The sequence below is a fragment of the Zosterops lateralis genome (assembly GCF_965231275.1).
Source record: "Zosterops lateralis genome assembly, chromosome: 4".
Taxonomy (NCBI): domain Eukaryota; kingdom Metazoa; phylum Chordata; class Aves; order Passeriformes; family Zosteropidae; genus Zosterops; species Zosterops lateralis.
In genome coordinates this window covers 45,052,333-45,071,552 of record NC_139765.1, presented here as the reverse complement: position 1 = coordinate 45,071,552, position 19,220 = coordinate 45,052,333, and the positions used below count along the sequence as shown (strand labels likewise).

Sequence of the window (19,220 nt, the reverse complement as noted above, 5' to 3'; positions counted from 1 at the left end):
TGGTTAATAGAAGAGTGGTTTGTCAGACTTATTTTAAGTCTGCTCAGGAGGGGAAATAAGCTGGTTTATACCACCAGAGGGCTATACCAAACCAATTATCATAGTTTAGATGAGGGAACAAAAGGTGTCCAGTGTAGGGAGGCCCTGGGGCATAACTGAAGTGAGGGAAATTTCCAGCAGTTTGCTCATGGAGTGTCTGGAATGGACATGGTATGATTTTCAAATTGGTGCTGTACTTGTGCTCTGCATGTTGATGCTCTGCCTTTCAGTGAGAAATCAAACAACTACCAGTGAGCACGTTGCATCTTTCCTCCTTGCATGGAGTATTTGATACGTATGGGAAATATGCCCTTAGTAACTGAAAAGCTTCTGTCTTCTGAAAGATAATATATTAAATGAGTACTTGAGTGAATCACAGATGCAAAACTGCGATTGCTGGGCATGTTGGGTCTTCCCAAAGTGAGTTAGTATCTAAAGTTTGCAGGCTGTTTAAGTGGTTGCTGAGGCACAACCCTAGCTCCTTCCCCTGTGTTCACTGAGCCTTGGGGGTCTTTGGCCTTTGGATGAGAAGCTGAGAACAGGCATCTCTGAAGGTGAGTACTGACTCACAGGCACTGATGGTGGGCTGTGTACAGATGGTGCAGAGCTGCTCAGAGAGTCGAGACTTGTGTCGTGTTGCTCTGAAGGAGTTGTGGTGGAGGCGAGAGAGTGTTAGATGAATCTTGAAATGTATGGAATGCTAAAACCACTCAAATCCAGGAAAGGTTGTGGGGGAAAAGAGCAAGGTGTTGGAAATTTCAGATTAAATCATGGGCATCAATTTCACATGCTAAATCATCGTATCCACCTAATGGATGTGGTCTTTATCATGTTTGCTGGTCCTGCTTGTCTTTTTGAGCAGAAGTACCCCCTTCTGCACTGGAGTTTGCTGCTCAAGCCTGGCATTTGCAAGTCTCTGGATGAATTCTGTTGAAGAGGATTTCATGTGTGCATGAAGCCAAGAGCATTCAAAAAAAGTGACAGTGTCATATTAATTCAAAACTGTATTTGGAGAGGAAAGTGTTTTAATATCTGCATAGAAAATGAAGCATATCCATTAGAACAGTTCTCACAGAAATGAGAAGTGGAGATTCATTCGAGTCCTTTCTGAAACAGGAGAAATTTGCATCTCCCATTTGCTACTCAGTTCTACTTTCTACACACTGTGGACATGAGAAATACAGAGGCTAACTTTTGTATCCTGATGGGACCACTCTTCCAGAGTTATTCAAATTATCAGATAACTTCTCTCTTGTTTCCTTTTTCCTCAAAGCCTGTTTAGAATAGATACTGTGGTTTTAGCTGTTCTGAGTCACCTTGAGAAGTTAAAAAAAACTTTCTTTGCACAGTCTGTAGAGCTAAGCTGGGCAAACTTGGTGCATGGGTTGAAATAAGGCTTGTCTTCATCCCTTTTGAATACCATTATTTGCTCTTGCTGTTGAACTAAAGCTGGGTTTTGGCCAGGTATGCAAGATTTTGAGATCAAGATTGCTCTTATGATTCTTCTGCAGCCTGTAGTTATTTGCAGGGGAGAACACCCTAAGATCTAGTTTGCATTGTCATTACTGTTTATATAGTCCAGCAGCTCTTTTACACAAAGTGTATGTGCAGCTCTGGAACAGTTTTGAAGAAAAACATGGTGCTGTGCTAGTCAGAAAATTATATGGACTTTGTCAGTGAGTAGCAGGCATGTTGTCAAGGTGTTCCCTAGCTATGTGTAATTTCACCCATCAGCAAAGCCATTCAATATGTTTTTCTTCAGTTTAAGCCAAGACCATTTTTAGATTATCATTGAAAAAGGGATATGGCAGGCAAAGACATGAGCAGTCCCCTTGTGCTTGCTTCTGCCACTCTTTCTTCCTGTTCAGAGGTTCACATTCCACAGCTGAGCTGGAAGAAGAGAGTGTGTGGTATCCATAATTTTTTCCATGTCAATGTCATACACTGTAATTCAAGACACTGCTGATGGCACTTTGAAGTTCACTGTGAAAATTTGGCATAGATATAGATGAGGGAGTTCTCAAAAGTTTCATTCTGCTTGGGGAGTTCTAGGGCTTGATTGCCTCCAACCTGGGCAACTGACATCTCCATTTATCTAACTGTCTTTTAGCTATATTTAAACAGTTCTAAGTGCAAATTTTGGTTTAGCTTTCTCAAATAAATGAGATATGTTCACTAACATATTGCAGGTGCATCACAACTTTATATTTGCATCAAGTACTTACACAGAGAATAGCATGGCAAAGGGCTGATCTCAGCCAGAGCCTCTATGCCCTTATGTAACATTCTAAAATTCCATGAGAGTAACATAAAAATATGCATATTTGTGATCCTGTGACCTCACAGATGCCAGATGTGCTGAAAAACAATGTTTTGGAAAACACTTCAAAGAACTTAAATTCTGCTTAAAAACTTGCCACGCAAGGAGAAGCAAGGATGCATATACATACAGATATATACAGTGTGTGTATATAAAATTGTATTTACGTATTTGAAAGTAGAACAGCTGTTTCTACTTCTTCTTCATCTACTTACTAAAGTTTTACATGCTCTTTCCATTATGCTGGTGCTGTAGCTTAGGTCAGAGAATGAATGTGTGCTATGGCCTCGGTAAATGATCGCCCTGTGGCTCTAGCTGTTTTCAGGATTATCTGATTTATGTGTCAGACAGAATAATCATGTCATTGGTATCATTCTCTTTCTTGTTTTTAATTTTAAAAATGTTATTTTGTCTTTCTCCACATATGGAATCATTTTCAGGTTTTAGTTCCAGATGTTTACAGATGAGCTTTCCATGGTCTGAGCTCAAAATCAGTATCAGCTGGAATTTTAAAGATAGGGTTATTTTCATATGTTGTTGGGTCAAACATTCTTCCAGCATTTTTCTCCAACAGAGAGCTCTTTTTGCATGGTTAGAATCTTGTCTGCAGTTTTCTTTCTTCCTCAAGCATCACATTCTCATCTTATTTTTCAGAAATAGCCTCCTTTTATTCTGTCTAATGATAGATATTAATGTCATGCCACCATTCCTCTTCTTTCAAGAGCTTTCAGTACTTTTACAAATTTTTCAAGTACTTGATTGTACCATTAAGCTGTAATTAATTAACATATTCTGTATTGATATTCTCATAATTGATAATATCCTTTTCCTTCTGTAAAGCATAGTAACATGTCTCTGAAAGTTGGTAGTTGTGCCTTGGCTTCAGATATAAACTGAAGTTTATAGTTTTGTTATTGTTTTGTTTATAGGTTTGTGAAATGTTCACGTTTTGACCATGGCTCACAGTTCTTTCAGTTGTGCTGATGCATCTGGTTTTAGAATTGAATCACTGAATCACATTAGTTTGGGGGGGGGAAGTCATTTTAAAAGAGAGCATCTCAATGATGCAATTTACATTGCAGCTATACAAATAGATTTATCAGCACAATTGTGAAAGAGGCAGATTGTACCAGGAGGATCAAAATTAGCAGCTGGGCCAGAAAGCTTGTTGAGAGAAAATTGGTCAGTTATTCTTAGGGGAGCTGAGCTGTTTCCTTTGTTTTCTGTTGTTAAATGTGCCTTCCCGCTCCACCTTTGCCCTCTTTCCCTAATTTAGGTAAATTCTATTTTTTAAAGTCTTTTGTCACAAAGTACTGAAAACGTTCATCTCTCAGATGAAGGTGTTTAGTTTCCATATTGTTGTGACAGCAAAGTGACTTCTGACTTCAGATTCAGCAATGACAAGGGGTCTCTTGATTCTCTTCCAAGTCTTCTTTTGTGAAAGTTTGGAAGAAAAATGTGCTTAGATCAAGCTAGTACTTACATGCTAAGAGTCAGAGAATTTCATCTTTGTTAGTTCTTTGTGGTGTGTGGGAGAAGTAGCAAATAGCACCGTTTCCCATTAGTTTGCAGACCCATGAAAAGTAGAGCATTTCCTTCAGTTGTAGCCTTGGGTGCCTCCCCGTGCAACTCTTTCTGAGCTTTTTCTTTAGGAAGTGAGAAAAAGGTAACAAAGTTTTTCTGTGTTTGAAGTTCTTTTACCAAGTACCATGTTTTTACTTGCTGTGGAGCATGAGCTCTGAGAAGTCTGGGTTTTGTGCTGTTACTTTACTACCAAAGAACTAAAAAGCAGGAAACAAACTCCTCTCTGAAGATATGCCATGCACATTTCCATACCTAAAAAATGTTTAGCTCAAGTTTGGTTTGGGCTACACTCTTCTCTCCTCTGAAGATTAGTTCCTTCAAAAAGGTTCTCTTTGCCGACCAGTGTTTCAAAAGTGGGTCTGATCTTAAACTGTTTTCCTAGACTATGCTATTAAGCATTTGAGAATTGCCTTCATTAAAGGTATCATGATAATCATTGTGTTTCTAAGAATAGTTTGGTTTTGTACAGAATGTTGGGGGTTTTTGCCCTTTTTCTGACATGAAAATGCTTGAGCTGACCTCAGACTGGTTCTTAGGGTGGGTTTTCACTGGAGGAGAGATGAGTGTGTTTTGTTTGTTTTTTTCTTTCATTTTTAGTAAAGGGGATTTGCTTACATACAGTTGTATCATTTCTGTCCACAATACAGATAAATGTGAAGAGAAGGGGTTGCACATCCCTCTGAAAAACAAGTTCTAAGATAAGCAGACAATACCAAAAGATAATCATACTTGGAAAGAATATCAACATTTTAGCTTTTTTTCCCTCAAAATAAGGATGTATGGAGGTAGAAAACTTACTTATCCTCAGTCAAAAAGCTAATGTATTTTCTAAATGGCCTGAGAGGTTTGAAAATGAGCTGCAGTTGAAAGACTTTAAGAAGTTCCTTTTTTGCTGGGTGTTTAAGTTAATAAACTTACCTGGAATCTGGGAAAAAATTTTAAATGACACTGCCTTGCTTTGGAAACTGCATCATGGTCATATGTTTGTTGCTGAAAAACAGTTGCAGTGATAATGAAATGTTACTTCACCTCAAATGTGGTGTATGATTGACTTGCAAACTCTTCATTCTTTATGGGAGGAGGTCAGATGGGTTCAGGTAAACTGCTGCCAGGACTTCTTTAATCCTTGGTGATTAAATGGTGATTAAATGAATCACCAATGCATCCAAACTAATTAAAGTCATCTTTGTCAAGGACTTCTACAAGAAACAGATATCTAACAAACAAACAAAATTTGGTGAAATTATTTAAACACAACTTGTATTTAAAATAGTAGGAAATATTACAAACTAAATTATTGGTGCTTTGTATGTAGATTGAGATTGCTAGACATTTCGTAGTTTAATTTTAAATATATTGAAATGAAAAGAAAATCTGATTTTAGTACTTGTACTTTGCTCTACTGTTATTTATTAAATATTGCCGCAAGGGGAACTTCATTTCTCTATTATAGTATTTCATCCCATAAAAGTTATTTTTGGTATCCAGATAGTGCTGAGCTAGTTACATTTTTATTAGCACAGGTCAGAAGAAAGGAAATGGCCAGTAAGTTTTACAGCTGAAGCTCATGTTAAATCCAATATCCTTTGTTACATTTGGATCTAACTCAGTAAGGGCTGCTGGTGTGCTACTGTAAAGAGTTTTGCATTTAATAATTTTTAAAATATGTTTTTTCTAGGTCTACAGACAAGACTGTGAAACCTTTGGCATGGTAGTGAAGATGCTAATTGATAAAGATCCATCATTAGAGAAGTCCATTCAGTTTGCCCTGAGGCAGAATTTGCATGAAATAGGTGAGCGATGCGTTGAAGAACTCAAACATTTCATTGCTCAGTACGATGCTGCCAACCAAGATGTGTCAGAGTCCTTCAAAGAAGGCTCATACTAAGGACAAAAATATGCTTTTAGACCCTCTGCGTTGTGTCTGCCATAGTTCATAAATCTGCTTTTTGTGGGGAAAGCAGAGCTCCTGTTCGAGGTTTGAACCCAAGGCCTGTGCTCCTTTGTAGTAGCTCAGGTGGCTGTTCCCTTGTCCACTGTGGTCTCCATGACTGTATTCATCCTACCTGTTCTTCTTGACACATATTCCTTTGAAAAGATGTTCTTTTCAAAAATGCTGTAAAGCAACAAACTATTTTTGAAACCTTACACAGTTACCTTGGAAAAAATGATCAGTCTGATGTCTGTACACTTACGCTTTGATGCTTACAAGTGTAACTTGAAACATTGTATTTTTTATTAAAATTTCATGAAGCCGCTCTCATTCCTCAAGTTATGTACAAATACGTCTTATTATCGTACATACTATAGGAAGGGAAAACTTGCAAAATTGGTCACAATTATGATTTAAATTATGTATTCTGGTTTAATTTAAAACTTCAGATGAATTCTGTAAAATTACACTAGGGGTTATCTCTAGTCTCCAACTGCCAGAGCAATTAACTGCTTGATATAAGAAGTGCTGTATTTTTCCTCTAATTGCAGGTTCTACAAATGCCTTTTAAATTTTGGTGTTTTCCATATCATGCCTCATTACTAGTAATCAGTATTATGTAGGATGGATTCAATTTTTTGTTACTGTTTTCTGTTTGACAACACTGTACAGAATGTAGCTGTAGGCAGCCACTGAGCAGGGAAAGGTGGTATTTCCTACTCTGTCACTCTCCGCACTTATAACTTCTCAAGCCTTTTCATCCATCAGTTTTAACAATAAGGAGGCTGTGTATAATCTTTATTTCCAGCTTCAAGAAGGAGCAGGAATTGGGGTTTGGAGGATAGGCAAGGAAAGTGAGCAGGGCCATCTCTCCAGTAAACCCAGGTTGCTTTGGATTAGGTGTAATACAAAGTTTATCCCTAAAGCCTCAAATTCACTATCATTTCAAACTTAGGTGATCCTGGTTAGTGTCTGGCACCACTTTTGACCTGACAGAACAACCTGCAGTTTGGGAACAGTGATTGAATAAAGCCAAGAGATTCCCAGTGAAAAATATTTAGGACTCGGTGGAATCCTGATGAAAACAATTATTAACATACTGGTTTTTTTATGAACGTTTTAGGAAAGGGATAATTTGAGTCATAATCACAAAGAAGTATGTATAAGCATACTTATAAGATTGTTTTGTATACATTTGCATTTAGAACATGTGAAACTCTGTAGAAGGGTTAATAACCAAACTCACTATTTCCAGATTTCATGTACAAGGTACTGTATGTATCACAGCATCTTACACATGCAATCTTGATATGGTACATTAAATATGTATTGCATTGGATTCCTGAGATGCCTGGTTAGTTCTCATGTCAGTAAGGGGAGATTTTGCAGTTCACTTTTCTTGTTTTCTAAGAGTTCACATTGCTCCAAGGAGATGACCTGCAACTACCCTTGTTAGCACCTGGGATTGTGTGGGCTGCACAGTGAGTGGGAATCAGCTCATGGATCCTACAGGATGCTAATTTGGGGAGGGAGAGAGGGGAAAAGAGGCAAGCTGTTGTGACATAGTAGTGAGACCTGACCTGCCCCTTCTGGCAACAACCTGGTTTACTGAGATCAGTCAAAGTCTTCTCTGATGCAGAAGCATAAGTACATCTCTACAGGACTGGAGCCTTCAGGATGTTACATCTGAGTTTCTACTTTGGGTTAGAAATGCTAATGGAAAGATTATAATGTGTGTAATATATTTTTTATTAAAAATCTCCATTGTTACTGTACAGTTTGTTAGGAGTTTTCTTTGTTAGAACCCTGATTAAGTTTACTATTATAAAAGTATCGAAGTTTTCAAGTGCTTTTCTGTAAAGTAAGACCTAAGTTTACAGTCACAGAATCTCAAGCTGGAAGGGACCTGTAGTGTTAGTTGAGTCCAATTCCCTCCTTCTCACTGAACCACTAGGAGCATTGTCCAGATGCTCCTTGAACTCTGGCAGGCTTGGGGCTGTACCAGTTCCTTGGGGAGCCTGTTCCAGTGACTAAACACCCTCTCATGTCCAATCTGAACTTCCCCTGATGCAGCTTCATTCCATTTCCTTGAGTCCTGTCACTGGTCACCAGAGAGAATTTGTTGCCTGCCCCTCTGCTGCCCACCTTGAGGAACCTGTAGAATGCAGTGAGGTCACACCACTGTGGGCACACAAATAGATTTATATCCTTATATTGTGGCACCCAAAACTGCCCCCAGCACTCAAGGTGAGGCTGCCAGTGCAGAGCAGAGCAGGACAATCCCCTCCCTTGTCTGGCTGGCAATGCTGTGCCTGATGCACCCCAGGAAAGCGTTCACCCTCCTGGCTGCCAGGGCACTGCTGACTCAGGTATCATTTATTAACAACTGGGACCCCCAAATCTCTTTCTGCAGGGATACTATCCAGCCCCTCATTTACCAAGTTTTACAGATAATTGGGACTGTCCTGTCCCAGGTGGAGAATCTGGCATGTGCCCTTGTTAAACTTCATGCAGCTGGTCATTGCCCCCCAGCTTGTGAGTGTGTTCAGATCTCTCTGCAGAACTTCTCTACTCTTGAGGGAGCCCACAGTTCCTTTCAGTTTAGTATGATCAGCAAACTCACTCAATGTACATTTGACTTGTCTATCTCCATTAAAGAGCACTGGCCCTAAAATTGAGCCCTGTGGAGTCCCACTGGTGACCAGCTGCCAGCCTGAGGCAACCCCATTCATTATGCCTAATCATTTGCTTAATCTGCCTTTTTTTAAAAATTGATTAAACTTTACCTGTGCACTATGGAGTCTTTTGAGTTTTTATAAGTGTTATTTCTCTGAAGGGTTTAATTCACATTTCCAAGTGATAAGTAACTGATTTTCCATCTAATATTTGGCATTGTATTGAATGTTTGCATTTAACCTTTTGTGAGTATGCTTTGAGTTGATGTAAGTAAAATATATTATGGCAGTCCCTTAACTGAAGGAAGAAACATGGCTTTTAGTCTTGCTTGCTTTACAAGTATGTATTTTGGATTAGTTTCATGTCATGGAAAAAAAATTGTCCCTGGTCCCTGGTCTATTGATCAACCTCAGTGGGGCTCTGGAAAGAGCACTGGGGGAAGGAAGCATGCTGTGATGGAGGAATTTAATTTGTCACCTTCAGAGCTCCTGGAAACAGAAATTACTCCTCGCACTTGTTAATGTTGCAGATACCCTTAAAAACTAAAAAGAAGGTGGAAATTGAAGCAGTATGGAAATTCAGTGCTGTCTGCCAAGACTGAAGGGGTTACCTCTGTAACCTCGCTGGGGCAAGTTGGCAGCTTTAATTGACAATGTAAGCAGTAAAAGTGAAAATCAGCAACAAAAACACTATTGATGTGAAAGGAGGTAATGCTCCTAGAACATGCTAATTCTCCTATCAGAGAAGGACCAAATCCTTGTCTTCTTGTCTGCAAGATTTTCAGTTTTGATAAAGTTTTGCCTTCATATTTTTCACTGTCATGAAGGTTGTACTGGGTGTGGCTGGCATGGAGTTAAATGTTCCTCATAGTGGCTGCAGTGGTGCTGTGCTTCATGTTTTTCCTGGAAACATGGTGATATTTTAGCTATTGCTGAGCAGAGCTTACCCAGAGTCAAGGCCTGTTCTGCCCCCCAGCCCACCCCACCAGTGAGAAGGCTGGGAGTGCACAAGATGTTGGGAGGGAACACAGCCAGGACAGCTGACCACAGGTGATAGGGCACTATGCTTGACATAAAACTAGGGATGGGGGCAAGGAGCTTGCCAGGGCTGCTGCTGTTCAAGGACAGACTGGGTAGTAGTTGGCTAGTGCTGAGCTAGTGGGTTTTTTGGTATTATTTCTGTTTGGGGTTTTTTGCTTGTTTGTTTATCTCTATTAAATGGTCTTTAACTCAGCCCTGAGTTTTCTTATTTTTCTTACTTTTGTCTCCCTCATCCCACTGGGGGTAGTGAGTAAGCAGCTGTGTCATGCTTAGGTGCCTACCAGGCTATATGCTCCACCAGGAATATAGGTACTACTTCCAGTAACACTAACCCCACTTTAGAGCTTGTGTGGCTGTTTCTGAGTCTTGTGCTGGTCACAGACACTATGTCCCATGGCATTCTCTTCAAGGTGGAGGAAGCAATTAGAAATATTTCTCATAAGAAGTTGTAAAAAATAGTAAGATTTTTTTTTCAGCTTGACATAAACAAAGTTGTATAGTCACCTTTAAACTTTTTTTTAAAAAAGAAAGTATTAAGAAGCAGTTAACAATCTAGGAGAACTGTAGTACTCCATAAGGTACTGCAGTTTGGGAGAGTACATCTGCTGCATCTCAGGAGATGGTGTGGCAGCAGAAGAACTACTTGTGGAGGCATTTCTCCATGAGACAGTTACTTGGTCCAACAGGAACACAGCAGTAGTGGCACAGCATTTTGTTTCTTTGGATCCTGGTTTCCCATTTTTGGAAATGCAGGTGAGAATGAGAGGTCCTAATCACTGCTGGAGCATCCTGGGGAAGGTTATGTACAAGTCAGCATCTCCAGCCCCTAAGTCCCACCAGTGTGGTGGCTGTAAGCTCCTTGAGCCCAGCGGGGACTTGGCTGCCAGGAAAGCTGCCTGAGCCCCACGGCAGCCAGATGGAAGCGCCCCACGCAAGGGATCAGCCATGGCTTTCATCAGCTTCCACCTCCACAAGACGTGTGCACTAGGAAAGTGGCTTGTGTGGTGAGTACCACCTCTGGGAGGAAAGGATCTGCTGCTCATTTTACCCTGAAAAATACAAGCAAGTAACTGCTAGTCTGATTACTCTTAGCAATAGCCTAATTTTCTTGGGTGTAAACCAGTGCTTGTGTTCATTCCATCCCTTACTTATAGCTGCTTTTGTTTCCATACTTCTCTGTCATCAGGAAGGGCAAGCTTAGTTCCATTTCACAGGCTTTTTTGGTAAGAAGCATCTATTATTTCATCAGTTCCCTTTCTTCAGGTAGTCAGAAGCCAATGGCTTTAGCATATACTATCTTCATTAGTGGATATCACTGTTAAGAAATTAATTTAAATTAATTTAAAACAGTGGAAGAAGTTTATTATAACTTCAAATAGCTCCTGCTCCATATATGAGTTCAAGGCAACTACTGTGATTATCTCCTTATAGCTTTTGCCAGCTTGCCTTCTAGAACCACTCAGTATCTCTCTTCCTTTAGGTAAGCAAACTTCAGAAATTATTTTTGGGGAAGGAGGGGGAACAATAATAAAAAAAATTTCACATCCACAGGAGTTGCATACTGGTTGTAATGATATATTCCAAGCTTGTGTGGTTTTTTACATTTATATAGTTTACATTTTGCTTGACCCATAAATAATACTTGCAAGATTAAGAGGGCCGTAGAGAGTATTTACATAGCCCCACCATGCATATAGAGCTTTTAATACCTAGTAGACAAAATTAAGCTGTTTTGCACTGAACATTTTCCAACTTAAACCCTCTGACTAAAATACAAGCAATATTTCATCCATAACACTGCTGTTAAACCTCTAACAAATCTAGTCTGATATTGTAACAAACTTCTTCAAATTCAGGGATATAAAAATATTCAGATTTTAAAATTTTAACTGTACAATATGTACATTAGTATTTGCACTGTTAAATTATGAATACATTTAAGCCTATGAAATACTACATTATAAATACCAATGGTTTTTTTACTTAGAATTGCAGCTAATACATTTTAAAACCTGGATAATGCATGTGAAAAGACACAATTCCGGAGCCTAATCCTTTAAACCCATATGAAAATATTTGTTACATAAGTAGATCCATTGACTTAAATGGGGTTACATGCCTGAGCAAAGGACTCCAGTAGTTGTACCTCTCACTGTTGAGGGGTGGGGGCAGAAAAAACATCACCACTCATCGGCAGCTAAGTCAAATTCCAGGAGCTGAATTAATATCTCCTTTAAACAGGCATGAAAAAACCCTCAAACCAAAACCAACCACCTCACACTTTCTCAAAAAATAGTAGAGGAAAAACCATGAAAGTTAAATGTACAAAACATTCACTGCTGCTTTAGGATACATCAAGGCTTCAAGCATGTCAGCTCCCACATTATGATTTTTGCTTTCTTAAGGAGCATTTTCACAAATAAAAAGAATCCAGTTTTTGTATGGCAACTTGAATGTAAAAGAGTGACCTTTATCAGTGAAGAAAGGGCAGTATAGGACGTATAGAGCCTTCTTTTTCTTGGCAGCAAGAGAAGATGTCAAAGATCACCCTGCGTGTCTATAGCTACAGCACAGGACTGACATTTTTATTTATTCATCTTTGTTGAATCCTCTCTCTCAGACGTAGGTGAATAGTGAGCATAAAATAAAATTCCTACAAAAAGTCTGTATTAAGAACTGCAACAACAATATTTTGACAGATGAAACACAGTATGTAAACCTAATCTGAGCAGATCATTTGGTGCAGTGACATTTCTGAATGTTACTTTTACAATGTAAACTGGCATGGTTATAATTTACAGTGGCAAAGCATTATGAACTTTAGCAACTTGCCTAAGTACAATTATTACATAAAAACATGTGGTTCAAACTGTAGCTACAGAATTGACTGGTCCTCCCAATTAAGAAATACTATTAATTAATTAAGATATAATACAATTTTTTCCTTTGTGCCCCCTCTTCTTCTTTGATTTGGTTGTCCTTTGTCCAAACTGAGAACTAGATAACGCAGTAGTTGGACCAGAAAGATCATCTGTATAGTATGGATATCTCAATGACCGTGGCTGTGGAATTGGCTGTCCTAGAAAATACCCTTCTTCTTCAGAATCAGATGATGAGGATGAAGTTGAACACCAGGAGTCATCTTCCTCACCATACAATCCAAAAAACTTATCAACCATCTGATTCCGCAGTGCATAGTCAGACCTGGTATGGGCATATTGTCCATAAAGCTCTGCATTTTGAATATAGGCCCGAAGCTCACGTGAGCTTCTATTCTGAATAAATTTTTCATGATCCTGAGGGGAGTAATAACGAAATCTCTCTCTTGGAGAGCATCTTCTTTCTGTGGCCAAATTAAGTGCATTATCTGAACGAGACTTCCTACTTCTTCTGCGATGGTGAGAGGGCCGATTTCCACGCTCTTCAAAATGGTAAACACGCCTACGAGTCCTTTCACTCATTGGAGGTTGACGTATTTCAAGATTCTCATAACTTCCATTATCAATAACATCATCTGAAAACTTTACTTGTTGTGGTCTAGACTGGGATTTAGATCGTCTCAGTACAGGCACATGCACTGGCTTTTCCTCTGGCAACACTTTTTCCTGACACAACTCTGAGCTCAGACTCTTCAAGGACTCAGTGCTCCGATGGAGCATTGAAGAATTCAGAGTTCCCATGTTGCTCATCTTCTCACAGTCTTCCACCTCCAGTTCTTGGAAAGTTTGCAAAGAGTAGAGAGATGGTCGTGGCTTGCCTTCTCCATCCATTGAAGCCCCTGTGGTGGGAATGGAGAAAGGAGGAAATAGAAAATGAGAGGAGTACCAAAGAGACAAGTATTATAACAAAACACGAATCACTTCTTGTCGCCAAGTGTTTTTTTGAACTACTACCAAATAGACTCCTTTCATAGTAGAATAAGCTTTGTTTTTACTTAAAACATTTAAGTATTAGCTCTGATGACCAAAGAATTAGCGATCATATTCTGCAGTCTATGCTTGCCATTCTTAAGGCTAAAATATTTCACATTTCTAGTATTGCCAAATTCATGTTCCAGCTGTTGCAACAGGGAAACCAAGCTTACTGCCTGGCAAAAAAGGATCCTTACTCTCAAAAAATCATCAAAAGGAAGCTGGCCTGCTGTCCTCCACCTCTGCATCCACTGACCCTTCATTCCCACAAGGACAGCGTCATGTGCCCTGTGATGGTTTCGGGTGCAATACCTCCAGTGCCTCCTCCTCCCAAGCTTCCCTCCCCACTTCCTTCACTGCTGCTTGGCAAATGCAGCCAGCCTGTGGCTGGGCCTCAGCTAGACAAGTAGCTACAGTAATTTGGGTTACAGGAGGAAAGGAGAGGAGATGATGATTGGGCAACTTTTCAAATGGGTCTTAACTGCCAGGTTTGGGCTTTTTGTACAGAAATAGAAAGGAAGGTTAGTGCACACTTTATCCCTTTGGGTAACTTCAATTATGTTTGACAAGGAGGTTCACAAAAGTGGATTATCAGTTTTACTTTAGTCAATGTGGAAAAATAATCTCATAAACTTAATTGCCTAAGGCTTAGAAGTTTACCATCTTTTCAGATTTTCTACATCTTTTTACAAGCAAATCAAGAAGTTATCGAAAGTGTTTTGTAGATTAATATCATGCTAATATATAATGCAACTTCTTATACATAAAGGTATGGAAAAATAGTCATTTGCTTAAAGCCGTGGTTTGTACATAATAAATGTGTAGTTGAAGACTGTTTAACATCAATTTTTTTTCTTAAAGAGAAAAAAAAAGGGAATTCAAAAAGAAAGGAGAACAATCTAATACAATTTAAGTAGCAGAAACATATCCTGTGAAAGATTATGTGCTTGATAAAAGCCGTTGCCTACTTTACATGCATCTCTTGATACTAAAGCTTTTTAGAAATCATCAAAATAAAAAAATTTCCTTCAAAATACTCCAACGCACATGCTTTTGTTGACTGCTCCATCAAAACCATTCTTTTATTTCCCCATTACCTGTTATGTTTGACAAAGCCAAAGAATCCATTGAGTCTCGAACGCTTCGTTCTTGCTGTTTCAGGTCAGACAAACACTCAAGTGAACCTCCATACCACTGTGTTTGGTCATGTTTGTATCCTGAGGCCCCGTGTTCCATGTCTAGCTCCTGGATTTTTCTGCTGCTGGCAGGGCCTGGGTGGCTGCCATATGCAGAGTCTCCCAAACCATCTTGTGACTGGGCCCAGTACATGTCTGATTGATACTTCTTACTTGCTAGGCTTGGATTATTTTTTTCCAAGTCCAAGTTACTCTTGACCATGCTATCAGAAATCCAGTGTTCAGTTGATCTAATGTCTACTTCAGTGGGTTGCTGGAAGAGGCTTTTATCACCAAACTTCAGAAGAAGTTGAGTCATATAGTCTTCATGTTCAGCCCATTCTTCAGGGTCTTCAGGCATTTCTTGCTCTACTCTTCCTTTCCAGAAGTCTTCATTAACAAAGCCTGCCTCTTCCCTTGAAAGGCTTAAATCATCCAGCTTACGAGAAAGAGTATCATCAGCATTGTCTGAAAGGCCAGGAAATTTGTAATTGAGGGCAGGTGTCAGGAGGAGAGACTGGCGGCACTGGTCGGCTGACCGGCTGCTTTTTCCCATGCGGACACTCCTCCTGGAATCTCTGGATCGAGCAGACTGAAACGCAGAGTCAGAAGAGTCAGAGGCATGAACATCCTCCCCCAGGCTGCAGGTTTTTGAACAGTAAATCTGCCCTTGCTTTGGAAGGAAAGGGCAGCCAAGCAAAGAGGTCTTGCACTGAGCACAAGAAAAGCAAGTTTCTGTGGCGTGCCAGTGCTGTCCATCATAGGTCATCTGAGCATGGTCAACACCTGGAAGGAGAGAAAATGCAATGCTCTGAGTCTCTTTAAAAATCACTTGCAGAATTCATACTTCTGGAATGTGAAATCATTTCATAAATTGCCTTTCCCTTAATTTGTAAGTTTAATGCTTAAAAAGGACACACTTACCAATGTGTTCTCCACAGGTCTCACAGTATTCTGCATAGAGAGATTCAAAACAGTTACAGCAGAAGGGCCGCCCATCCTTCATGATGTACCTCTGTCCACCCAGGATTGTTTCACACTCGAGGCAACAGAAGTGTTTCATGTGCCAGTGGCGACCTTCAGCTTCTGTACACTCATCAGCAAAAATTATCTTTTCAGAGATAAAAAAGGACACTTTTAGTTAAGTGGCCAAAATCTCACCTTGGGAGTTACAGCATATAAATTATCCTAACACTTTGCAGTTCACACACAAAATTTATTTTTATTTTGCTCCCTCTTGACTACAAAGATAGAAACAACAATCTCCCATAACAAAAATAACAAGAAAGAAAAACAGTACACTCTAAAGCAAAAAAAAAAAAAGGAACCTAGGAATTCAACCATTAAAGAAGCTTCTATAAGGACAATATTTTGTAATATTTCAGCATGCTCAATTCTAAACAAACAGATATTTGCTTTATAAATACCATTTTATTGCTAGTAATATTTCCAGTTTGACAAGAAATTAAATATCCCTCAGCTTTCAAACACATCTAAGCAGCAGAGTCCTGACTTCTTAAGTGACTGCATCTGGAGTTAGGAATTTCCGAAGTGATACAATTTGTCAACTGAACAACAGGAGTGTAACTTGGCTGTAAAATGTGAATTATTTACCTCATCGCAGGCTGAACATCGAGGTTTGAGTAGTTCAGCGTGGTGTCTGCCACAGTGAATTTTTCCATCTTGGTAGAAGTAGATAAGGTCAACAAGCAGCTCATTGCATGTGAAGCACACAAAACAGGAGGGATGCCAGCACACACCAGGCCCAGCTCTTGAGGCAAAAACTGCAACTTCACCGCCATTTACTTTTGTACCACACTAGGAACAAACCCAGAAAGTGAACTCACTTCCCATCCTAAACTACTGGCTTCTTGCATTTAAACTAAGTTAAAACACCAAACCCAATATGAGACTTTATTCTAAAATTCTGACAAGAGGAAAAAATATTATCAGTTTTGGTATAGATGAACGACATCTCAATGAACCTTCTGTGAATATAAGTTTATTTCATACAAAATAACATTTTAAAGCATATGTCTGCATTTTATTTGTCATTACTTTAGTATGAGTCAGCATTAGGATTTTTTGGGGTTTTTTTGAGTAGGAAATATATCACTCGGTTCCTTCCCAGTAGTATCAAAGTAACATTTTGCTTAAGGAAGCACTACCTTCTTTCTTCTTCCATGCAGTTTCAAAAATAATCTTTTTCTTGTTGTTGATGTTGTAGAGGTAAATTTAAATTTTAATACTGAGATACTCTAGTTTTACATAATTCAGCCCCGTGGCTAGCCTATGGCACCAGTTACCTGCTCACAAACAGCATGCATCACTGCTCTGGAGAGTAGTTTAATAGTGCCTCGTCCCAGGGCCTCCTTTTTGCGCTGAGAACTGAACATCTGCAGCTCCTTCTTTTCCTCTTCACTTAACGACTGGCAGTATCTCACCTTCCAGTGAAAACACAGGAGAACTTATATTAGACACTGAGCTTTTAATGTAACAGACGAGTGAATAAGTGTATATATGCATGGAATTCATCAGGCATGCTGCCAATCATCATTAAACTTTTCCTGCTTGCCTTCTCTACCTTCTTAATATTTAGGTAGTATGGCATAACACAAAAATAGTATGGAGAGATTTTTTTTTTTTTCATTACAAGAAAAAGCCCACCACGCTGAACTAAGGAGTTGTTTAGGCAAGAAAGAGATTTTTAGAAGCCAACCCAAAATCTGCTGCTAACCTAAAATAACGGAATGAACCTAAATCAACCATAACATTGTCCTTTAGATTTATGGTTAAGTGCCCACAACTAAGTGTTGCAGTATACACAAGACCTTAAGTACTGACACCCCCGCCCCTTTCCTTACAAAGAGCTTGTTTGTTATTTTCACTTCTACTCTAAATTACACTGCATAACTGAGATGCAAACCTTTTACTATCACAAAGCATCCTTTTTGTGTGCCACAATGCAATTTCAGGAATTTGTAGGTTCCTGGTAATTGGTGGGTGGCTGCAAACACTATAAAACCGACTTGTGTTAAGTTTATTGCAGTGACACCAGCCTCCCTAACAAGCAAAGGCAGTGTCCTTCCAGACAGCTCTTATCTGCACACAAACCCAGCGGACAGCTGAACAATGGACTCAGTGTGCACACCGTGCTGCTTTATAGCTCAGATGCCACTGCAGGCCATGGTTTAGGCTTGTAATAAATACACAGGCAGGTAATTCTCCACGGAAAAGCTGCCAGAGAGACACAAGCCCTGATGGTTCATCCTAAATTCTGTATTTACCTCGTTATCATGGGGTGGCAGCTGATAGAGAAGTTGTTTAATGCGATGTTTCTCTCCAGGGCTGTTAACGTAAGGGACCTTCTCCTCTGGCAAGCAGGCAAAGTACAGCTGGACCTGACCGGGAGAAATGCAGAGTTCAGACCCAGGGACACACAGGCCCCAAGCACTGCCAGTGTCCTTCGGCTACTGTTTTATCTCAGGTCTCATTTACGAAGGAAGAAGAGGTCACGCTACATTAGACTGTGACAGGGTTTGTGCTGAAAATACAAGACCCAGATGAACCAGCTCAGCAAACCTGAATTCTCTGATAAAACTAGCACCCAGCTGCTGAATTGCTTTTCTGGAATGCAATTTGCAGTGACAATTAGGGGGGGTATCATAAATTATGCACATTTAATGTTCTCATTATTCCCACCCCCTTCAGGGCTGGTCAACAACTCCATGGAAATTCCAAGTTTCCCTCTGCAATTTACCACATAAGACATGAAGCTTTCCAGAAAACAGCCACTATATAAACAAATTTAATTTGCTCTCTGCATTTTACACATTGTTGAGACAAAAGCAGTTTTGTAGTCTCCTGCTGATCAGGTTCACCCTAAGCATCAGCTTTCATTGCTTCCATGTGGGCTTTGGTAAGAAGGTGGAAACATCCTTCCCTTGGGAGGAGGCTGGATCCTGCCACATTTCAATCAGATGCAAATTAACTAGGAAATTTTCACGGGATGAATGTTTTTGTATCAGTCTTCACTCTTTTTTTCTTTTCTTTTTTTTTTTTTTTTTTTTTTTTTTTTTTTTTTTTTTTTTTTCCAAAGAGTATTATGACAGGAAAGCTGTAATGAACACTAGGACAAAGCCCAATGGCAAAAAATATTTTTGTGGAACAGCTACAGATTTATTGTTTTTCCTATGCAGTTTCCAGCTTGTCACGGGGCCTGGGGCTGTAAGAGCTGACTATTGGCAAAAATATTACTTGCCATACAGATTTAAATAATGCTCAGGTCAACAGCTTATTATGTGCAAGACAGATGAAAAAAAGGCATTAATCAGTCATTTAAGTCAGGAAGCAATCAAAATTACGAGAGACAGGTTGTACAAAACATGACTTGGTCTTCATTTAACCAAAATTTAAACAACTGAAGTCTACTGTAAGCCCACTTGCTACTGACGATATTTCAGGGTGCTCCAGAAAAAGATAACATGCAGCAAGAAGTGAAGCTTCAAAAATAGTTTATGCCCTTTTCTCAAGTTTATTGCA

General features: G+C 39.5%; 2 protein-coding genes across 5 annotated transcripts in view; one reads left to right on the top strand and one right to left on the bottom strand.

The window, feature by feature from the left end:
• Positions 1–10,032, top strand: part of PPHLN1 (periphilin 1) — a 66,373-nt gene extending 56,341 nt beyond the window's left edge. For all 3 annotated transcript variants that reach the window (XM_083859969.1, XM_083859967.1, XM_083859968.1), the window contains one exon: positions 5,622–10,032. In XM_083859969.1, coding sequence (XP_083716095.1) covers positions 5,622–5,831 — 210 coding nt within the window. In that variant the 3' untranslated portion in view covers positions 5,832–10,032. The remainder of the gene's footprint in view (positions 1–5,621) is intronic.
• A 2,341-nt stretch (positions 10,033–12,373) lies between these two features.
• Positions 12,374–19,220, bottom strand: part of PRICKLE1 (prickle planar cell polarity protein 1) — a 64,604-nt gene continuing 57,757 nt past the window's right edge. For both annotated transcript variants that reach the window (XM_083859655.1, XM_083859656.1), the window contains exons 3-8: positions 17,966–18,079; positions 16,985–17,122; positions 16,293–16,496; positions 15,603–15,789; positions 14,601–15,464; positions 12,374–13,370 (exon numbers count right to left, since the gene is read on the bottom strand). In XM_083859655.1, the coding sequence (XP_083715781.1) occupies positions 12,514–13,370; positions 14,601–15,464; positions 15,603–15,789; positions 16,293–16,496; positions 16,985–17,122; positions 17,966–18,079 (2,364 nt within the window). In that variant the 3' untranslated portion in view covers positions 12,374–12,513. The remainder of the gene's footprint in view (positions 13,371–14,600; positions 15,465–15,602; positions 15,790–16,292; positions 16,497–16,984; positions 17,123–17,965; positions 18,080–19,220) is intronic.